Raw genomic sequence first — 15825 nt, 5'->3', positions numbered from 1 at the left:
TAGGACAGCCTTCAGCCTACACAATATTCATGGACTAAGCATCTTGCTTATTTACCATAAGAACCGGCTAATGTTTTGACCATTATCTAAACTTGCAAAGTGACAGACGAATGAAAATTTGGACTAAGCCTCTCGTCTTCTGACAAGATAGTCCTAGAGCAGCTGGACCTGCTGTGCTTGGACTGATTTGGAGGAATGGAAAACATCAGGTGTGCCTCAGCAGCGAGCGTCGCAGTCTTGACCGCGGCTGAAATGCCTTTCGCCGACTTGTCCCGCAGTGTGAGCGTGCGGGTGAGGCCGCTAAATCGCCAGGAGGGGAACGAGTACTTCGCCTGGAAGGTGGATGGTAACAGCATAGTCCAGTTGGACCAGAGTACTCGCGATGTGGACAGAACCCGCGACACCAAATATGGGCTTGACCACGTCTTCAGCCCAGAGTGGACAACAGCGCAGATTTATGAGGTTACCACGCAGAGCCTCATCCACAAAATGGTCAGCGGCTTCAACAGCACTGTGTTCGCCTACGGCCAGACGAGCAGCGGCAAAACCCACACTATGCGCGGCACCCCGGACAGCCCGGGCATTGTCCCGCTGGCTGTTGCGGAGGCTTTCCGGCTCATTGAGAGCAATGAGTCTCGCGAGTTCCTCATTCGTGTCTCCTACATGGAGGTGGGTGACGGCGTTGGGGCCGCCAGCAAGGAGGTGGGGACGTCAGGAGTGCAGGGAGCCCCGGCCCCACATGAGACCGGGCAACACGCTTACTAAGCCGCTCCCATCACTCCAAATGCGTAACCATATTGACAGCTCTACAACGAGGAGGTGAACGACCTGCTGGCGCCCGAAAACATGAAGCTACCCATTCATGAGAGCAAGGAGAATGGGCCGTACGTGTGCGGCCTGCGCGAGGACATCGTGACCAGCCCGGAGCAGGTGCTGGCGTTGCTGGAATCGGGCGAGGCCAACCGCCACATCGGTTCCACCAAGATGAACGAGAAGAGTAGCCGCTCGCACACCATTTTCCGCATGGTGCGCGAAAGGGGTTGGCGGAGGGGGCGCGGGCCGGGGCGTGCAGTAGCTGCGGACTTGTGTTAGAGCCGCCGCAGTACCGTACTGTGACATCTTGAAGTGGTAACACGCATCCCATGTGCTGACCTTGGTGGCGTGCAGGTGGTGGAGAGCCGGGCGGTGAACGCGGAGAGCGATGATGCCGGCGCGGTGCTGGTGTCAGTGCTGACACTGGTAGATCTGGCCGGCAGCGAGCGCGTGGCCAAGACGGGCGCGGAGGGCATTCGCATGAAGGAGGGCACCGCCATCAACAAGTCCCTCCTAACTCTGGGCAATGTGATCAACAAGCTCAGCGAGGGCGCGCTGGCCACAGGTGGGCTTGTGTTGGTTGGGGAGGGGGCTTTCAAGTATGCCCATTTCCTCCTGGACTGAGGCCCACGAGTCCAAGACAGCGCACAAAAGCACAGCTGGGCTGTGTGCGCCGGAGCCCAAGGCGGAATGTTGGCAGGAACCGGCCCGGAGAACCGGCGCCACTATGCGAACTTGTAAACTTGTAACAGCAGCTGCTGCGTGATGTGTTTATCGGCACACACTGGTACGCACCAACCACACGGCTTCGCCCCACCCTTCCCATAACATCCCAGGCGGCCACATCCCCTACCGTGACTCCAAGCTGACGCGGATCCTGCAGCCGTCGCTGGGCGGCAACGCCAAGACCGCCATCATCTGCGCCATGACGCCCGCCGGGTGCCATGTAGAGGAGAGCCACAGCACGCTGCGCTTCGCCTGCCGCGCCAAGCGCGTGGTGAACAACGCCATGGTCAACGAGGTGCTGAGCGATGCGGCGGTGCTCAAGCGCCAGACCAAAGAGATCGAGGAGCTCAAGCGCCGCCTGGCGGAGAGCGGGTGCGCGGGTGCTGGGGCGCGGGGAGCGCGAAACGGATGGAGGGCAGGGTGTCCAGAGCTGAAAGCCGCACGGTAATTTAGTGCAGGCTACTCATGCGCGTTGAGGGAAGGAGTGGAGAGCCAGGAAATGTTGGGTGTTAAGCGGGACCGTTGGCCTGGTGCTGCCCTCAGGGTTGGCGTGCACGTGGAGGAGCAGATCAACAACCTGCGCGCGCAGCTGCTGCGCAGCGAGCAGGAGAAGGAGCTCATGCGCGTCAAGCTGCAAGAGGAGCAGCAGCAGCGCGAGAAGGCGCAGAAGCAGGTGGGCAGGCGTCGGGGCTACTTGCATGTGGGGGCGCAGGGCGTAGGGTTTCGGCCGCGGTCAGCGGTGCCTTTGCAGCACTGCTACGGCGTGTTGCCCTGCACTGGACCAGCGTTGCTAGGCTTGCCGAAACCCGTTGGTCGTGTTGACGAGCCCCATTCGCCCTTGCAGGTTGAGGTGGCGAAGAAGCTAATGTTCCAGCAACGTGACGAGCCGGCGGAGGGCATGAGCCGCAAGCAGAGCCGTCGCGAGACGTGGTGCCCCGGCAAGAGCGCCTGGGCGGCGCCGGCGGCGGGGCTGACGGACACAGCTGCCGACACGCCCACGCAGTCGGGTGAGTCAGCTTCCGGCCATGTGAAGCATGGCGGCGTCGTGGTTGGTGGCGACTTGCTGTAGCCGTGGTGATCCGGTCCGGCCTCCCGGCCCTCTCAGCCATCAGTGGCGGCCTCGCCGTTTGTGATTAACGAAGGTGGCGCTGATGCCCTTCCTTGCAGGCGGAGGCGAGCCCGCCGAGCGGCGCAAGCGAAGCTTCGGCCGGCTGGACGGCGGCCTGGCCGGCAAGTCCAACCCCCACCTGTCGGCCCTGATTGAGGAGGACGAAGAGGAGGGCGACGCCGTGGAAGGACCCACGCCGCAGCGCCGCCGCCGCGACCGTGAGTCAGCCACTGTCGCGCACTCTCATACTGTACTCACGTGCATGCAGCCGTATCCGGTTGTCAATCACTCAATCGTACCATGTGGCCACGTTGAATACGCTGCTGGTAATGCGTTCCGCCCTGCAGGCAGCTCCATTCCCTCTGACGACGTCTTCTCCGAGGGTGACGAGGACGAGGAGGGCTCGGTGCGCCAGGGCCTGGACCGCATTATGGCATTGCTGCCCAGCCAGGTGCGCTGCTCAGCAATGTGCGGTCCTGATCAATACAGTAGCTTGCGTGCCGAGTAGCGCATGTTCCAGTTGGTTGACACCCAGCTCCAGTGCACATCATAAGCCTGACGCACCTTCCACCAACACGTCTGGCATGTATGCCCGCAGGACCGCCAAGTGCTCCGCGCCTTTGCGCAGCAGCTGCAGGACAGCCAGGAGCGGCTAAGCAGCATGCAGCAGGAGCTGCAGGCCGCGCAGGAGGCTGCCGCTCAGCACGAGGCCACCGGCAGGTGCGCCCACTGCACTCCTGCATCCCTTGATCGTACCTCAGGTCCATCCGCACCTTTGTCCTCGCTGTGCCATGCTTGCTCACCGCCGCGCTTTCATTTTGTCCGTGCTTCAATGGACAGAAGCGCCAGTGAGGCCCTGGAGGCGGCTCAGCAGCAGCAGGAGGCGCTGACGCAGCAGCTGGAGCAGGCGAAGTGGCAGAGCCGCAAGCTGGACAAGAAGGTGGAGGAGCTGCAGGCCGCGTGCCGCGCGGCTGACCAGGTGGGTGGTGATGGGAGGGCTTTGGGCGCGGCCCTTGGGGAGTGCTGCATCCGCCAGGCCCCTGCAAGCCCTACATGTTTATTATGTCACCAACCATCCACCAGGAGCGCGAGTCCCTGGCGGCCGCCAGTGCGGCGCAGCTGGCTGGCGCCACTGAGCGCCTGGAGGAGCTGGGCGGCCGCCACCGCGAGCTGAACGACTCCCATGCCGAGCTCAAGGAGAAGCTCAAGAGCCTGAAGGCCGAGTTGGGCGACACGCGTGCCAAGCTGGAGCTGCGGGACTACGAGGCGGGGCTGCGTGAGGCCAAGGATGCGGCGGCGGCGGCCGCGCTGGAGGAGCTGGGTGGCAAGGTGAAGGGCAAGGCGGATGAGCTGGAGGCGGCGCGCCGCACCCTCAAGGTAGGCGTTGAGGGATGTGAAGGGATGTGTAAGCTTGGCGTAGGGGCGACTGCGGGTAATGTGCATGCCGTAGCTGGCATGCGTGCGCAAGGGGAGGGCCTTTTCACATGGGTAGAGGCTTTCACGGTCGCTGCGTATCTGCAACTGCCAACCTGCTCCATCGCTGCTGCCGCACAGGCCGCGGAGGAGCGCGCCACCGAGGCGGAGGCACGTGCTCGCGAGTTGTACGAATGCAACAAGCGCCTGGAGGTCCACGTCGGGGTGAGTCTGGGGCCGGCCCCTTCCACTTGGCGTTCCCATGGCCACCGGGCCGTGCTGGGAGGAGCCAGTTCACGTTGGCCTTGGGCTAACTGTGTGCCCCGGTCCTGCATGCAGGAGCTGGAGTCCCGCAAGCGTGCGCCGTTGTACCAGAAGAAGCAGGAGGAGGAGCTCAAGGCGGCGGTGGAGAAGGCGCAGGAGTGCGAGGTGCGCGCCATCGAGGCTGAGCTGCGTGCCAAGCAGGCGGCGGCGGAGACGGAGGCGGCGCAGAAGTTGCTGGCCGAGCTGCAGGGGGAGGTGGCGGCGACGGCGCGTGCGGCGGCGCGCTCGGCGGAGGAGGCGGCGGAGAAGCACGCGCTGGAGGTACAGCGGCTCAGCCTGGAGAGCGCCGTGACGCAGGTGCGATGGGTACCATGTGCGAAGGCATGGGATTATGTCCTCTACTATGCTTCTCGCGTGAGGTGAGCGGGTTCGCTTCTTGCGGTGTCTCTTGTGTGCAGGAGCGCCACGAGGAGGCGTTGACGGCGCTGCGGGCAGCCATGCAGGAGGCCGAGGCCGCCAGGGTTGCGGCACAGGAGGCGCTGGCGGCCAAGGAGCAGCAGCTGGCGGAGGCGGGCGAGGCAGCGGCCAAGCTGCGCAAGCGCATCACCGAGATGGAGTCGGCAGAAGGTGCGGGGTATTGCCTACACCGGTAGCCAGCACGCCCGACTTCGCATCCATTATCATTGCATTGTGTTGAACATTAGCGTAAGCGACGTGAGGGAAAAGCGCTGACCCGGTGGGGTCCATTACTCCCCGTCGTTAGGCTCAGGTATATGAGTGCTGATCGCACAGATTCTCATCCGTCAACACATTGCATGTCTGCAACAGGCCACGGGTTTCCCTCTGATTTCTGAGCCTCCAATGTGATTGTAATGTGTTACGTCCCGCAGTTGAGCTGCAGGCCTGCATGACGGCGGCCCAGGAGAGGATTGCGGCGCTGGAGCAGACCGCTGAGGAGGAGAACGCCACGCACGAGGCAGCGATGGCCGAGCGGCAGCAGCAGGCGGAGCAGGCCGCCGCGGAGGCCGCAGCCGCGCACGAGGCCGCCCTCACTGCCCTGCGCACCGAGCTTTCCGACGCCAAGGTGCGGCGGCCACCTCGCATCGGCGGCTTCCTCTCCATCTCCATCTCCCTTTCCCATTTCCATACCCACCGTCACGGCATGCCGAGCACTCTTCTCCGGTCCACATGTTTGTCGCCTGCAGACAAGCGCTGCGGCGGCGTTGTCGCAGCTGGAGGGCGAGCTGCGCAGCGCCCGCGAGCGCGCTGAGATGCTGGTGAAGGCGTCTCTGGAGCAGTCGGCGGAGGCGGCGTCGGGCAAGGCGGAGCTGCAGCGGCAGGTGGAGGAGCTGTCGGCCAAGGTGCAGGAGGCGGCGGGCGCGCTCAAGGCCAAGGAGGAGCTCAAGGAGGAGAGGTGGGCTCACACCCGAAGCCGCACTCGTGTGCAGATGTACTTCCGTTGTGACGTCACACACGTGTTTGCAGCCTAACTCGTGCGCATATCATACCTACTCCTTGCCTAACCCGCAGGCTGAAGAGCAAGCAGGAGATTGCCAACCTGAAGGGCGAGCTGCAGAAGCTGCAACTGGAATCCAAGACCGGCGCCAAGGGCAAGGACATGGCCCAGAAGGAGCTGGACGCAGTCAAGTGGGTGCTGGGTGCGCGCGTATCCTGTCCCACCGACTGCCGCTAACCCTCCCCTGTTTGTCAGATCCTAAGTCGCACTGCCTGAAACGCACGGTTCCACATGCCGACTAGTACCGTCGGCTTAGTGATCCAACATGCCGACGTCTCCCGCACCACTCATATGTTCTTTGTAGGAAGCGGCTCACGGACGCGGAGGCGAAGCTGCGCGTGGCGCTGCAGGACAAAGCGACAGCACAGCAGGAGAAGGCCGCGCTGGACCGGCAGCTCAAGCAGCAGCAGGGCCAGAAGCTGATGATGGAGAAGACGCTAGAGAAGAAGGACGCCATTGAATACAAGAAGCGCGAGAGCATCATGGTGGTGAGCCGCCGCCTGAAAGGCATGATCGCGCATGTGCTGGTGTCTGTGCCATTTGCGCTGCATTGGTGCCCGGTGTACAAATGGTACGTCATTTGCTGCCTGCGGCCTTGTGTGCCCCATGTACCTACTGCCGACTGCAATGCCACGCGCCCGCAGAACCTGAGTAAGAGCAAGGAGCAGCTCAACAGCTTCGAGGAGCGGCTGAAGCAGACCAGCGTGGAGCTGCAGAAGGTGCAGATGGACCTCATGGCCAAGCAGAGTGAGTACCGGTGGTGGGGGTGGTCGTAAGCCGAACGCGTCCGCGCGCGGGGCTACCGCGGTGCATGCTGTGCCCCATCAGGACATCGGAAGCTGCTTGTTTGCTTGCTTGGGTGCTTGGGCGGTAGGGCTTCATCGCTGTCCGCTATCCTGCGTGCTGCTGACGCGACATTGTTGCTAATGCGTCGCAGGCGAGTGCGCCGGCGTGGAGGAGCAGCTAGCGGATGCGCAGAAGGAGGGTGCGCAGCTGCGCGAGGAGAACGGCCGCCTGGAGGTGGAAGGCACCGAGCTGCGCCACAAGCTGGACTGCCTGACGGAGGAGCACAAGGATGTGTCGGGTAAGCGCCGCCCCCTCCCTGCATCGCATACCCACATCTCTTTCCTACCTTCCCAGCTGCTAGTTTTGGTACTTTCATCCACGCATTCGGTGTTGCAGCCGGCCCCTGCTCTTCCCACCATTGGCCCCATCATCGAATACTGTTTGACTGGTGTCCCAAACTCCCAACCTCTCCGCCATCACGCCCACAGGCCAGCTGCAGACTGCCACCGCCGAGCTGGAGGCGCTTAAGGCTGCCGCCGAGCAGCAGGCGGCGGAGCTTGCGCGGCTGCAGTCGGAGCTAGCCGGCGCGCAGTCCGACCTGGCGCAGCGCCAGTCCGTCATGGACACAATGCGCACCCAGCATGAGGTGGCGACGGAGCAGCTGGCGGCGGCGCAGCAAAAGGTGGAGCGGCTGAGCGCAGAGGCGGTGCAGCAGGCGGCGGCGGGCGCGGAGCTGCAGGCGGCGCTGGATGCTTCGCATGCGGCCACGGCGGCTGCAGAGGTCAAGACCATGGAGGTGCAGGTGCGGAGGGCAGTTACGGTCTGTCCGCTGTCATGCATTGGCAGCATTGCGCAGCCCCATGGGCGAGGTGGTGCCCGGCGTGCGCTTTGTAAACATGTGGCGGGACCTTCTGAGTTACTCATGTACTTTGTCTTGCAGGCTGCCCACGAGCGCGTGAGCAAGGAGGTGGAGCAGCTGCGGTCGCGCGTGTCGGCGCTGGAGGCCCAGGAGGCCGCCCTCCGAGGCGACAGCGCAGCCGCCAGCGACCTGCTGGCGACCACCCAGGCGCAGCTGGCGGAGCGTACGGCTGCATGCGCCGAGCTGCAGGGTAAGCTTGCTAGTGCGCATGCCTTTGCAGCCTATTAGGCCCACCCAGTGGGGAGAACCTACCGTACACGGTACAGCTTTCATGGGCTACCTTTGCCATCGCTGAGTGCTTCCTCGCATATCCTGGACAGGCAACCTTGACCAGGCGCAGGGCGCTGCCGCCGCGCTGCAGGAGCAGCTCTCGCAGCAGGCAGCCACCCTGGCGGCCGCTGGTGACAAGCTCACGGCCAGTGAGGCACAGGCACAGAGCTTGGCAGCCCAGCTAACCGCCGCGGAGGACCAGCACCAGCAGGCCGCAGCCCGCGCCACTGCTGCCGAGGCGGAGGCACAGCGCCTGACCAGCGAACTGGCTGCCGCCACCGCTCTGGTGGAGCAGCTGCAGGCGCAGGCCGCCGGCGCTGCCGCCGAGGCCGCGGCGGCTGCAGAGAGGACTGGCGCAGTGGAGGCCGAGTCGCAGCGCGTGTCTGCAAGCCTGGTGGCGGTGGAGGCGGAGGTGCGCCGGCTCACGGACGCGCTGGCTACGGTGCAGGCGTCTGCAGCCTCAGGCAGTGAGGAGCTGGTGGGCAAGCTTTGTGAGTCGCAGGCGGAGGTGCAGCGCCTGACTGACCGCGTGGCGCAGGCCGAGGCGGCGCTGGAGGAGGCACAGCGTCAGGTGGTTGAGGCCCAGACTGCCTCTGAAGCTGCGGCGCAGCAGGCAGCCGCACAGCTGGCGGAGGCCCAGACCGAGGCCCAGCAGCTGGGTCAGCAGCTTGAAGCCGAGAGGGCTGCGGCGCAGCAGCTGGCTCAGCAGCTCGAGGCGGCGCAGGCAACCGCTGTTACGGCTTCGGGCGACGCGGCGGGCCAGCTGACTGCCGCGCTGGAGGAGGCGCAGCGTCTGCGTCAGGAGCTGGCGGAGGCCCAGGCGGGTGCGTCGGCGGCCTCCAGCGACGCCATGTCGCAGCTGGCGGAGGCGCGGTCCCGTATGCAGCAGCTGGAAGCCACGCTGGAGGCGGTGGCGATGGAGGCAGCCACGGCACGCCAGGCCGCGGCGGAGGCGAAGCAGGCACTGCAAGTGCAGCAGGCACGGGTGCAGGAGGTGGAGCAGCAGCTGGCCGCCGTCGCCGAGGCAGGCGCTGCCGCAGCACCACTTGCACCTGCACCCGCCCACGCCGCCACGCCTGCCCCCGCCCACCGTGACGAGGACGACACTGCCGGCCTGCTGGACAGCCCGGCGCCGCAGCCCCGCGCCGCCTCCGTCGCCGCCGCCACCCCAGCCGCCGCGCCAGAGCAGCTCCAGCTTCTTCTGGGCGCGCTGGACCAGCTGCGTGCCGAGTCCGCCGCCGAGATCGACCGCATCAACGCAGCCCTGGCGGCCGCGCTGCACCGCAGCGACTCGCTTGAGCTTGAGCTGGCGGCTGCCCGCAGGCAGCTGGCGGAGGCGCCGGTTGGCGGCATCGGCAGCGGGGAGCTGACGCGCTCGCTGAACGGCGCGGGCATGGCCCGGCTGCAGATCACCGAGATGCAGCAGCAGCTGGAGCAGCTGAGCCAAGAGCTCAAGGACGCGGAGTTCGCACGCGACGAGGATCGCGCAGCCGCCGCCTGCGAGCAGCAGCAGCTCAGGGCGCGCCTGGCGGCGGCGGATGCGGAGCTGGGCCGCGAGCGGCAGGCGGCGGTGGAGCTGCAGCAGCGCTGCGCGCAGCTGGAGCAGCGATGCGCGCAGCGGCAGCAGCAGCTGGCGGTGGTAGCTGCAGCAGAGGGGGCGGCTGTCGCGGAGGTGCAGCAGGGCGCTGTGGGCGCGGACACCGCTGTCTTGGAAGGTATACCCTGCAGAAAGCGTGCCTTGCGTGCCGTGCTACCTTGGCTACATTTGCCTGCTCAAACCTTGCCGCATCACTGACACACACGTCACTTGACCGCTCTGCAGCTCGCGTGTCGGAGCTGGCTGTCCAGCGTGAGACGCTCGAGTCGCAGCTGGCAGCGGCACTGGCAGCGCAAGAGCAATTTGCGGCAGCTGCCGCGGAGCAGGCCGAGCAGCGGCTGCAGCTGGAGCGCGTCATTGACGAGCTGTCGGTGCGCCTGGCCGCACCTGCAGCGGCGGCGGTGTCGGTGTTGGAAGGGGATGCGGCAAACGAGGAGTTGCAGCAGAGGCTGCATGCGGCCCTGCAGGTGGGTTGCCGACTGCGCGTGATGTGGGCTGGAGCCGCGTCCTGTAAGAGTGAGGGCACTTATGAACAGTCACCATGCTCCGCATTGTTGCTGCAGGAGGTGGCACAGCTGGCGCAGACCAAGCAAACACTGCAGGAGCTGCAGGAGCGGGCGGCGCAGCTGCAGGCGGCGACGGAGGAGCAGGTGGCGCAGCTGGCGCAGGCGACTGCCGCACAGGAGGCCGCGGTGGCCGAGGCGGTGGCGTTGCAGGCGCGCTTCGATGTGCTCGCGTCGCAGCACGCCGCTGTGGAGCAGCAGCTGCTGTCTCTGCAGCAGCAGCAGCAGCAGCAACAGTCCGCCACGGCGGCGCCGACGGCCATGGAGGTCACCGGGCAATCCCTGGAGCAGCAGGAGGAGCTGGTGTCGGGCCTGCGGCAGCAGGTGGCGGAGCTGCAGGCGCGGCAGGCGGAGCTGGAGGCGGAGATGTCGGACGTGCAGGCAGCCTGCAACGTTGCGCGGGCAGAGAAGCACACCGTGGAGCGGGCAACTACCCACAGGTGAGCGGCCGCGCGCCCTGGCATGGGGACGTGTGGTTCGACTGCACGCGTGCCTTCCACGGGTTTTTCTTCTGAACGACAGCTGCAATACACATGCGGCCGTGGCCTTGTTGTGTACTATGCCCGGTGGCTGTGACCTACTGGTAGTTCGGCATCACATTTGATGTCTCAAACAACGGCCCAACCATTCGTCAAGCCCAAGCTCTCCAAGCTCTAAATGCCATGCCCCGCAGGATCCTGGAGCTGGAGACCGCCAACATCCGGCTACAGGACGAGGTCGCGGCGCTGCGTGGCGAGGGCCCGGGCGCCAGCCGCGTCAACGTGCCCGAGACCGCGCCGCCATCCCTAGACGTGTGAGTACATGTAGCGTCTGCATTCTGCTGGTCTTGCAACCCACCCGCGTCCTACAGCACAGGATGCTCGCGCCGGATGACTAGCCAAACACACTGCTTCCGTGTTCGCACAGCCATGGGCTTTCGCCTTGAAGCACCGGCCATGGTCCTTAGTCATGAGTCTTAAACCACCAGCGTGTGTGGTATTGCCATAACGACAGGGATGCGCTGCTGGCGGAGCGCGACGGCCTCAGCGCCAAGGTGGCGGAGCTGGCGGCCGCCCTGGAGAACGCCGCCGCCGCCAAGGAGGCAGCTGCGGCGCGGCTGGGCGCCGAGTTGGCGGAGATGCGGCAGTCGGCGGTGGCGATGGAGTCTGAGCTGGCGGCGCTGCGGGAGGCGCACACGATGGCGGAGGCGGGCAAGGCGGCAGCGGAGTCCAGGGCCGCTACTCTGCAGGTGCGCACCTGGGCGCACCGATGAGCCCGCACGCTGGCTTGCATGCCATGCCCGTTCAGCCTTCAGAAGCAATCTTGCGCAACGCCATTCCCACTTCATGCTGATTGCATTCCGTTGCATTCCTCTCCTCGCACATGACAGGAATCGCTGGAGGGCGCCACCGCGGCCCGCACCGCGCTGGAGGGCAGCGCCGGCGGCCGCGTGGCCACAGCGGAGGCGGCGCTGGAGGCGCTGCTGCTGCAGTACGACCAGGCAGTGGCGGCGCAGGAGGCGGCAGCGCGGCAGGCGGCCGAGGTCAAGGCCGACGCAGAGGCGCTGCGGCTGGCTCTGGGCGAGGAGGCGGAGCGGCGCAAGGCGGCGGAAAAGAAGGGTGCGCTGCCCTGTGTGTGTGTGTGTGTGTGTGTGTGTGTGTGTGTGTGTGTGTGTGTGTGCGTGTGTGTGTGTGTGTGTGCGTGTGTGTGTGTGCGTGTGTGCGTGTGTGCGTGTGTGCGTGTGTGCGTGTGTGCGTGTGTGTGTGTGTGTGTGTGTGTGTGTGTGCGTGTGTGTGTGCGTGTGTGTGTGTGTGTGGTCGTCACTGCTCCGGGCCCTAGTGTCACAGGTGGCTGGCTGTCTTTGAAGCATCGTCAATATGGAAACCGTGGGAAGGTTGCCCTAAATGGGGCATTAATGCCGATGCTCACAACCTGGCAGGCGAGGAGCTCGCTGACCGGGCCGAGGACCTCAAGTGCCAGGTGGAGGTCCTGCAGGAGAGCGTCCGGCAGCTCAACGACAGCCACCAGCAGGTGAGACATGCTTTACTCACGGCTGCAACACTGGTAGCCTCATATTGTTCCCAAACGGCGCATACCATGACGCATGGTAGTGTACTGTCGGGTGCTGCGTTTGACGCTGTTTTGCACGCACCTGACAGCGCCACGAACCCAACCTCCTCCCCCTCGTTCATGCGGCATGCATGCAGGCTTCGCAGAAGGCGGCGGACGCGGAGGGCGCCGCCGGCGAGGCCGCCCAGCTGCAGCTGCAGGTGGCCTCTCTGCAGGCCGCCGTGAAGCGCCTGGGCGAGGAGCTGGCAGCCGCCAAGGAGGCGGCGGCGGCGTCCGAGGCGGAGCTGTCGGAGCTGCTTGACGCCAACACACTGCTCGAGTCGCAGGTGAGGCATGCCATCCAGCGTGGCGCGCGCGCCCTCTCAAGAACTGCGAGCTGCGCTGCGTTGCACGGCTCCCTCGGCTAGATAGCCTTGCGTTCCGCCACTGGTTGACACAAACAGCGCGAGGCTACCTGTCCTTGCCCATCGTTGCCACCATGCGCCCCCATCATGTGTCTGTTCTGCTGCCCATTCCCCCCATGCAGATGCAGGAGCTGCGGGCCAGCCACGCCGCTCTGCAGGCCAAGACCGAGTCGTCCGCCGCCGCCTCCGATGCGCAGGGTGCGGCGGCGCTGGCGGCGGCGCTGCGCGAGAGCGAGGTGCTGCGGTCCAAGCTGGAGGTTCAGGTGGGCCACGTCAAACCGCTTCACACACGGGTATGGGCGTGCGCGGGGGCTCCGCTGCAAGAGACAGCACTGACTGCAAGTGTCTCCCATTGGCCCCTGCGGTGCTGTGCGCTGTGCGTGAGCTCTGTCGCACTACGCAGCCATAACATATCGTGCCTGGTGCGCGCAGGTGCTCGAGCTGACGGAGCAGATGAGCGGCGCGGCGGAGGCGCGGCGCGCGGCGGCGGTGGAGCGTGCAGAGCTGGACGGCGCGCTGGAGGCGGCGGTGGAGGCACGCAGCCGGCTGGAAGTGGAGCTGGCGGGCATGGACAAGGTGGGTGCGGGAGTGGGCGGGCGGGCGTTGGGTGGATTGGGGCGGGTGCCGCCAGTGCATAGTTGCCAGTGGGGGTCCCGGCAACCTGTAGATAAGCGGATAGCAGGACAGGGTCGTGTAAGGAATGGCGGGCATGACGGTGCCGTCGACGAGCCCGCCTGACTTCAGGCTGTCCCATTCCTATCGATCTTGCTTAGCTGTCGCCTCTGTCCGACTCATCCTCCTCATCCATTCTCACAGGCCGTCAAGGAGCTGCGCGAGGAGAACCGCTCCCTGGAGGACGAGCTGGCGCGGGCACAGGAGGCGCTGCGCGATGCCGGCGGACCCGGCCAGCCCACCGCCGAGTCGCTGGCGGAGCTGCAGGGCCAGCTGCAGCTGCAGGAGAACCGGCACCGCCTGGCCACTGAGCAGCTGCAGGCAGAGCTGGCGGCGGCCAACAAGGTAGGGGTGCGGGCGGGCGGGCGGGCGCACGGTGGCGTGCAGAGTCCACAAGGGTTCGCGAAGCTGGGAGCGTGGCACAGGCACAGGCGCAGCGGATGTGATGAGAGACGCAGGCGCGTGAAGGCATGGCTTCCACACGCTAGGCAAGGGGTAAACATGTGGTGATGATGATCCCACGTCTTCGCCGCCTGTCCTTGATTCCACAGCGCTTGGCGGAGGAGCAGCAGTCGGCCGGCTCGCGGGTGTGCGAGCTGCAGGCTCAGCTGCGGGAGCTGCAGGCAGAGCTGGCGACGCAGCAGGAGGCGCAGGCGGAGGCCATCGACGAGGTACGCTGGCCGGGCGGGAATGGGCGCAAGGATAGGAACTAGAGATGGGGCAGGGCGCGCCTCTGAATAGAATGACGGCGCTGACGAGCATGCCGGGAAGCCGTCGAGCAGGCCGCCTTCCGCCCGCCGCACGCCTTCAACAAGGCTCGTAGGCGAGCCTCTCGCTCACGCCAGCTCCACCTCCGTTGCTCATTCCCTTACAAAGCACCCTGTGACCCGCCCTGCTCACCCGCCATCTCTGCCCACGACGCCTGCTACCTTGCTTCGCCTGCATCTGCAGCTGGAGCTGAGCGCTAAGCAGCGCGAGGCCGAGCTCAATGCTGAGAAGCTCTCGCTGGAGTCCCAGATCCACTGGCTCACAGAAGAGAACCAGCGGCTACAGCAGCAGCAAGCCGCCGGCGCCCCCGCGGCTGCTGCTCCCGCCGCGCCCCCGCCGGAGCTGCAGGAGCGCATCGCCAACCTTGAGAGCGAGCTACGGCGCGCCAAGCGCGGCGAGATGAAGCTGCAGGCGCTGCTGTATCGGCTGCGGAAGGACGTGGACAGCGCGGGAGGGCCCGCGGCGGCTGCGGCCGCGGGTAGCGTCGGCGGCGCTGTGTTCGACAACCTGCGCGACGTGCGGTCGCTGCAATATGATGTGGACATGCTGACTGAGAAGTGCAAGGTGAGATGGGGTACTGATTTTGGGGGGTTACATTGGCTGGAAAGGATGGATGCGGCTGCGCGGGGAAGGGGGGTGGGCGAGCCGGGGACGCGGCTTGGGTTGGATCATATATGCGAGCGCGCTTGTGTGCGTGCGTGTTTACGGTATTCAGCAACGCTTGAGGACTTGGTTTCACCAGGGCAGGGCGAGCCACAAGGACTGGGAGAGGCGTAGGACGTGTTGGACTGCCGCTGACAACCCGCCCCCCGGTCTGCCTTCGCCCTCCGCAGCGCTTTGCCCGCGAGGCGCAGCAGCACGAGGCTGAACGCCGGCGGCTGGAGGCGCTGCTGGAGGTGCAGCAGCAGCAACAGCAGCAGGGTGGAGGAAGCCGGCACGTGGGAGGCAGCGGCAGCGGCAAGGGCCAGCAGCAGCAGGCGGCGCACCTAGCGGCTGGCGGTGGCGGCGGGGTGCTGGTGGATAAGGAGAACATGCCATACCGCTAAAGCAACCAGGGTTAATGGGTGTCGGATGGTGACACGTATGTTCATGACGTAAGCCCTGAGCCCATGGTGGTGCTGGGATGAGGCGGGCTGTATGCCTGGGCTTGAAGGCTGAGATAGAATCACATCAGATGGGTGGGGTCATGGTGTGGGCGACGGGATGTGAATTGACTGGGTGCGCGTCACTGTGTGCGCGCGCGCCAAAGCCCGTTCGTGCGTGGGTGCATGCGTCATTGGCTATAGCAGCACTGGTGCCGGCAACGCCAATGCGTGCTTCTATCTATGCACTTGTGTCTGCCAGTGCAGACCATGCGAACTTTTAGAGAGCTGCGCATATAAGCACACGCCGTACGGAATACACACATGCCGCGTGTCGACGTATTGCATACGGTGTGCAGCCGAGCGACTCACGGGCAACTCACAGCCACGTGGACCGTATGGCCGCCTGCACTGGGGCTAGCATATCGCTCCGACAGGTAACATGTGCAACGCCAGTCCGCCTGTCCGCGCACGCTGACCTCGCATTGCCTGATAGCTACGACCAATGCCTCCAGCTGTCCAGCAGCTCTCCTCGGCCGCGCTCAGTCGCCGCAGGGGTGATTCGCCGCCTTTGATCGTCTTTGATGACTAATTGACTACGCACACTTGCCAGCCAGTTGATGCCGCCGGAAACCCCACAGCAATTACACCTGGACAACCTTGGGCCGGGGGGCATGCCCACAAAAGTGTATGCACGTACGGCGGTTCTGTAGATGTCCTGGCGGCTGATCATGAAGGCATGAACAAGCAACCCCGTGCCTCCCCTGCCCCGTGCAGCCGCCGACAGGTGTACGGCCAGAACAGACACATGATAGCCAATTGCGGTTACTTGGCAGTCCGGCACAAGCATGCCTGAATATGCGGATGGCCTGACA

At 65.4% G+C, this 15825-nt stretch overlaps 1 protein-coding gene across 1 annotated transcript; it reads left to right on the top strand.

The window, feature by feature from the left end:
* The first annotated feature begins 60 nt into the window (after positions 1-60).
* Positions 61-15396, top strand: CHLRE_13g568450v5 (uncharacterized protein). Its single transcript, XM_001693656.2, has 36 exons — positions 61-669; positions 805-1026; positions 1168-1378; positions 1650-1911; positions 2083-2212; positions 2384-2546; positions 2707-2865; positions 2995-3098; positions 3246-3367; positions 3488-3626; positions 3731-4024; positions 4202-4285; positions 4400-4681; positions 4783-4951; positions 5215-5408; positions 5530-5738; positions 5855-5971; positions 6145-6328; positions 6485-6587; positions 6778-6924; positions 7115-7428; positions 7567-7735; positions 7866-9530; positions 9638-9879; positions 9976-10415; positions 10649-10768; positions 10969-11203; positions 11345-11573; positions 11894-11985; positions 12162-12350; positions 12551-12691; positions 12861-13004; positions 13245-13445; positions 13652-13771; positions 14052-14432; positions 14702-15396. The coding sequence occupies exons 1-36, from the start codon at positions 253-255 to the stop codon at positions 14912-14914; spliced, it is 8607 nt and encodes a 2868-aa protein (XP_001693708.2). The 5' UTR covers positions 61-252; the 3' UTR covers positions 14915-15396.
* Positions 15397-15825: the final 429 nt, after the last annotated feature.

Source organism: Chlamydomonas reinhardtii, chromosome 13 (assembly GCF_000002595.2).
Source record: "Chlamydomonas reinhardtii strain CC-503 cw92 mt+ chromosome 13, whole genome shotgun sequence".
NCBI classification, from domain to species: domain Eukaryota; kingdom Viridiplantae; phylum Chlorophyta; class Chlorophyceae; order Chlamydomonadales; family Chlamydomonadaceae; genus Chlamydomonas; species Chlamydomonas reinhardtii.
The sequence above is the reverse complement of the archived record's forward strand: the minus strand, read 5'-3'. Positions and strand labels throughout refer to the sequence as shown.

Excerpts from the sequence above, each read along its gene's own strand:
- CHLRE_13g568450v5 (XM_001693656.2), top strand. The coding sequence starts at position 253 with ATGCCTTTCGCCGACTTGTCCCGCAGTGTGAGCGTGCGGGTGAGGCCG. Across the intron at positions 10,416-10,648 it reads GAGCGGGCAACTACCCACAG|GATCCTGGAGCTGGAGACCG; the intron begins GTGAGCGGCCGC and ends CATGCCCCGCAG. Across the intron at positions 12,351-12,550 it reads ACACACTGCTCGAGTCGCAG|ATGCAGGAGCTGCGGGCCAG; the intron begins GTGAGGCATGCC and ends CCCCCCATGCAG.